At 30.8% G+C, this 5964-nt stretch overlaps 1 protein-coding gene across 1 annotated transcript; it reads right to left on the reverse strand.

Annotated features, from left to right (window-relative positions):
* Positions 1–3413: 3413 nt before the first annotated feature.
* LOC111275384 (chitinase-like protein 1) lies at positions 3414–5714 on the reverse strand. Its single transcript, XM_022860746.2, has 3 exons — positions 5275–5714; positions 4862–5021; positions 3414–4110 (listed from the first exon to the last, which is right to left on the reverse strand). Exons 1-3 carry the CDS (start codon positions 5663–5665, stop codon positions 3690–3692), a joined length of 972 nt encoding a protein of 323 aa, XP_022716481.2. The 5' UTR covers positions 5666–5714; the 3' UTR covers positions 3414–3689.
* Between the last annotated feature and the right edge of the window lie 250 nt (positions 5715–5964).

Genomic DNA, 5964 nt, shown 5'->3' on the forward strand with positions numbered 1-5964 from the left:
GTGTCTTGTATCCTCAACCCGTATCATTATATAACTTAATCAATACTATTCCATTTTATTTACTTCATAAACATATAATATGCAAAGAAAACTATTAGTAAGTTTTAATATCACTAAACAATATTTTTGAATAGTTAAAATAAAAAAGGCAACACTGTAAACAAAAAAAAAGAATTAAAATTTAACAATCACTTAAGTTTTTATTTTTTTATTTTTTGCTATCAATTAATCTCTCAAACATCTACTTTTACTAATTCAACCATTGTAAGAGAAAAAATGATTAACTGTTTCCATCCAATTTAAAGCTTGATTGGGTAAAAATAGATATTTAAAAATTCAATTTGATCAAAATAAATATTTAATGATTCAACTTATTCGAAATAAAATATTCAATTGAAATAAAATGTTAGTAACTTAAATGAATATTAAATTTTTATTGAAATTTTTTTTATCCTTTTGCCAAATAAAAATCACTATCAACATATAAACAAACAACATTAAAAAAAAATCAACAAAAAAAGTAACATTCAAAAGAGAAAAAAAACACAAAAGAACTAAGTATATAGTAATAGAATCAATTGTAGCACTTCTTATAATAATCACAATTAATGGATTAAAACAAGTAAAGAATAAATAATGAATTGATAAATTGTCAATATATACAAGCATGGATATTAAGAAACTTTTGAACCGATGAAAATTATCATTATTGTTTATTATATTTATAATTTTCCATTTTGAATATATTATAATATTTATCTAATTTAAAAATAAAAAAATATAAATTCATTAAATGACTTTCTTAAAAATGGGTTTATTTGATAATAAATAAAAAAATTTTAAACTTTACATTGAATTACTTTATCTTTAGAGTTTTAATTTTTCTTTAACTTTAAAATGTAAAAATAACTTATATTAATTTGATATATTTTACACATGAAACAAATTTTACATGTTAATACAAATTTTGATTAATATGTTTTTTATTAACTTTGATTATTTATACAATATTATTAGGGGTATTGTATAATCCAAGAGACAAAATAAACATTTTGTCTCAAAGAATAAGTTATCAACTAGACATTGATAATTTTAAAATTCAACCCGAGTTAACATATCAAGCCAACCTAAATTCTCAAACTCCATCACCTCAACTAGCTTGTTAGTTTCCAATTAGGTCACAGATTTACATATCAACCCTAACCTTGTTACTTTGAGCTGAGACTACTTTGGCCTAATACCTTCACTTTACTAATATAAATAACCCCTCCTAAGTAGTATCATGTTACTTGAAATTTTTATATTTTGCTTTCAATTTATCTGTCCTTCTTACTCTTTTCCCGAACACTAACTTAAATGTGACTTTTGTTATTAACTGACAGATCAATATTAACAAATATCAATATGTAACTTCAATTTTTTATTTATATATATATATTTATAAATAAATAAATTTTCTATTGTTATACACATGAGTACACATGGAATAACCTTTGCCCCCAAGAGAAGTGGCAACCATTTTTTACAGAGGTGAGCTTTTGGCTAAAAAATGGATCGAACCCTTCGCCTAGGGGATCAATTGGGTCAAAAAGAGGATCTATCCTTTCTTTTGGGTGATTGATCCCATCTGTCCCATTTTGCCCAAAATCGTTTTTGTTTCATTTATTAAGTTTTCTTTTGGTTCAAAAGCATTTTAAACAAGACAAAAAGCTAAAAAAATGTTCAATTTCATATTAAAACAACTTGGTTCATGTTAAGCAAATTTTGTTTGTCATTTCAAAATACATTGATCAATTTAAGGCTAATGTTACGAAATATCGAATTACATAAATACGTCAAAACAAAATCCAAGTGTCTTGTATCCTCAGCCTCTATCATTATATAACTTAATCAACACTATTCCATTTTATTTACTTCAAAAATAGATAATATGCAAAAAAAAAAACTATTAGTAAGTATTAATATCTCTAAATAATATTAATGAATAGTTAAAAATAAAAAAAAGGCAACAATGTAAACAAAAAAAAACTAAAATTTAATAATCATTTAAGTTTTTATTTTCATTTTTTGCTATCAATTAATCTTTCAAACATCTGTTTTTACTAATTGAACCACTGTAAGAGGAAAAATGATTAATTGTTTTCATCCAATTCAAAGCTTAATTGAGTGAAAATAGATATTTAAGAATTCAATTGGATGAAAATAAATGTTTAATGATTCAACTGATTTGAAATATAATATTCAATTGAAATAAAACGTCAGTAATTTAAATGATTATTAAATTTTTATTTAAACATTTTTTATCCTTTTGCCAAATAAAAATCACTATCAACATATAAACAAACAACATTAAAAAAAAATTCAACAAAAAAAGTAACATTAAAAAGGAAAAAAAAAAGCACAAAAGTATTAAGTATATAGTAATAGAATCAATTGTAGTACTTCTTATAATAATCACAATTAATGGATTAAAGCAAGTAAAGAATGAATAATGAATTGATAAATTGTCAATATATACAAGCATGGATATTGAGAAACTTTTGAACCGACGGAAATGATCATTATTGTTTACTCTATTTATAATTTTTCATTTTGAATATTATTATAATAATTATCTAATTTAAAAATAAAAAATATATAATTTCATTAAATGACTTTCTTAAAAATGATAATAAATAAATAAATAATTTAAACTTAACATTGAATTGCTTTATCTTTAGAGTTTTAATTTTTCTTTAACTTTAAAATGTAAAAATAATTTATATTTATTTGATATATTTTGCACATGAAACAAAGTTTACATGTTAATACAAATTTCGATTAATATGTATTTTATTAACTTTGATTATTTATACAATATTATTAGGGGTACTGTATAATCCAAGAGACAAAATAAACATTTTGTCTCAAAGTATAAGTCATCGATAATTCTATAAATGCAACCCAAGTCAACGTGTCAAGCAAACCTAAATTCTCAAACTCCATCACCTCAGCCAGCTTGTTACTTTCCAATTGGGTCACAGATTGCCAACTAAGCTTGACGCGACATATCTTGCTACTCGGAGTTGAGACTATTTTGGCCCAAAACCTTTACCGTACTAGTATAAATGACCCCTCCCGAGTACTATCATATTACTTGAAATTTTTATATTTGGCTTTCAATTTAGCTTTCCTTCTTACTCTTTTCCCGAACACTAACTTAAATGTGACTTTTGATATTAACAGACAGAGCAACATCAACAAATATCAATATGTAACTGTAAGTTTTAATTTATATATATATATATATATTTATAAATAAATAAGTTTTCCGCTGAAGTTAGGTTGAATAAATCAGGAGTATTCGAGTGCAAGAAAGGGAAGAATAAAATTCCAAGAAGAAAGAATACAGAATGCAGAATAATTTAAAGACATTGAATAAAACGGTGGTTCAATACATTATATCATTATCATCATGAGTACACAATAACAAATATATCAAATTCCACACAGGACAGCAATGACAAAGAACAGCAACAGCAAATCAACGTATATATAACTATATAATCATGCAGTGGATGGGCCACTTTCACACCGACACAGAAAATGATTTTACAACGGTTTAATTGCCCGACTCTCTTATTAATAATTCTTCCTTGACAAGTGCAGTATAACAATAAGATTGGCTAACTAATAGAATACACAAAAGCTCAAGAAGAAGATGCAGCATTTGGAGCAGGGGTTGGGTTGAATGCAACCTGCTCAGCACAAGTGAGCTCATCATGTGGCCCTGCCTGTTCTCGTGCAATACCAATCAGGTCAAGGTAATACAGGTAATGGGAGACAATCGTGTTCATGGGATCAATATCACCCTGCCCACAAGTAAAATCTCCATAAAGAACGTTCATGGTGGTGCCAAAAGTAGGACCCCGCTTGGCCAAAGTATCATTCTTAGTTGGTTTCCAGTTGCCGACGAAAATGTCATGCGCTGAAGGTTGTGACTTTTTGATTGGGGTCATCCACCTCCAAATGGCAGCCTGGAATGCAATAGTGGCGTTCTGCTCTACATACTCGGGATGGTTCAACAGATCGGCTTTGATACCTTCCCCAGTAGCTCCATAGTTGAAGTTCCTGATGAAACAGCCATCCGTCAAGAGTCAGGACCAATTAATACAGCTATAAATCATCTCCACGACCTAGGGCAAACATGTAACAAGAGCACATTCAACCAGGTGAAAACCAAACGGGACATACCAACCCAATACATGGAATGAAATACCAGTTCTGCATCCATTCTTCTCCCTCTCTTATTTGGAATACATCCCACTTTCTATTGTTCGACAATCAAACATCAAACTATATGAAACAATTAAATTGAACTTTTTTCTTGAAGGGACATACATGTATTCCTCTTATTTGTCTTTCTTGTCCATCGAGATGGATGGCCAAGGAACAATGATGAATAAACTTTGTAGATATGAAATTTTGCCGAGACATACTTATCTCTTTTTGTATTAGGCAAGAGAAAGCACACAAGGAAACTGCAAATTCATTGTTATATATATATATATATATATATATATATATATATAGCCAACATGTGTCCCAGAAAAATGCAGGTAAATATAAAGGCAGTAAGCAGTGGAACAGCAGCACATAGATCATACCAACAACAAAAGGTTCAGATGTACTTGAACAGACACTTTGCTATGAATCATTTAATCAGAATAGTTGCTTGAAGAGACAATTTAAAACTTTATCAGTCACAAAAATAAACAACACAGAAATTCTTTACATTAGCAAATACATGATACATGATAAAGTGCATATGGAAAAGGTCGAATAAATGTTTTAATCATAACTAGAACAGTAGTGTACATACCAGTAAATTGGCAAGGCACCACGGCCATAGTATTGAGCTCCAGGAGCACAGGGAAATATGTATTTGTAGGACTCATCACAGTAATCCTGGCTAGGGCTCATTTCTCTGTTATAGCAAAGGCCCCAAGCCAAGGGTCCTCCTGTTGCCACTCCATATCCACCTGAAATCGTTTGCCACCATTTCAACTACTAATTAACATCTAATTACTACCAAATCTTTAGTCCCATTCAACTAAATCATGTAACACAAACAGACAGATCTAACTAAGGATCCAGCCATAAAACGCACCCTCCAGAGGGGTAGGAGCCCTCCAATCGGGCTCAAAAACGGACCCTTAGCCCAGATAGCACAGCAACAACAAAACCCAGTATCTGAACAATTTAAAAAAAAAAAAAAAAAAACTCAAAACTCACAAGATGTCTTGGCACCGACATGGGCAAGAAAAGCAGCTACCTCCTTCATCTGCATAAGCTTACCACCGGTTGTTCCGAAACCCAGAGGCTCATAAATAGCGGCAGCCAAAATGAAAGACTTGTAATCCCAGAACCCCACGGCATGAGCCACAGGCGAATTCCTCTTAGAAAACAGGTCCTCAAATTGATAAACCTGGAAGACATCTGAAATGGTATGGTTGCAACAATAGATCGACCAGTAACTACATTCCCATCCCTGCATACACATTTTCTTGCCCTTCACAGTCTTCACTTGAATCTTCTTGTCATCATCTGCATCAGCCATTAGAGCAAGATTGGCAACCAAACCCACAGTAAAAATCAAAGAAATGGCCCTGTTTAAGGCAGCCATTATCGCCCTTTGCCCTGGAGATGAGGGTTTTTGCTGATTTTGTTTGTGTGGAAGGCAAAAAGGAGGGTGAGTTCGTTTAAGAGGGGAAGAAATGAAAAGGAAAGCGTTAGATGCAGGGTCTTTTTCAGGGTCGTCTAAACTAGTGGTGTGGAGTGTGCTTAAATGGCGAACATGTTTGGGATGATCCAACGGTGGATGATGGATTGACGGGGAAATAGGTGTTCGAGGTTTACGCAATACCAGGCTGGATTTTAGGGGAAAGCATCTTCACCAAATGTTCCACCGACAAACTACGGGAA

Source organism: Durio zibethinus, chromosome 26 (genome assembly GCF_047325235.1).
Source record: "Durio zibethinus cultivar Kanyao isolate XHJ-2024 chromosome 26, ASM4732523v1, whole genome shotgun sequence".
Taxonomy (NCBI): Eukaryota; Viridiplantae; Streptophyta; class Magnoliopsida; order Malvales; family Malvaceae; genus Durio; species Durio zibethinus.

Excerpts from the sequence above, each read along its gene's own strand:
- LOC111275384 (XM_022860746.2), bottom strand. The coding sequence starts at position 5,665 with ATGGCTGCCTTAAACAGGGCCATTTCTTTGATTTTTACTGTGGGTTTG. Across the intron at positions 5,022-5,274 it reads TGTCGGTGCCAAGACATCTT|GTGGATATGGAGTGGCAACA; the intron begins GTGAGTTTTGAG and ends AAACGATTTCAG. Across the intron at positions 4,111-4,861 it reads GGTGCCTTGCCAATTTACTG|GAACTTCAACTATGGAGCTA; the intron begins GTATGTACACTA and ends CTGTTTCATCAG.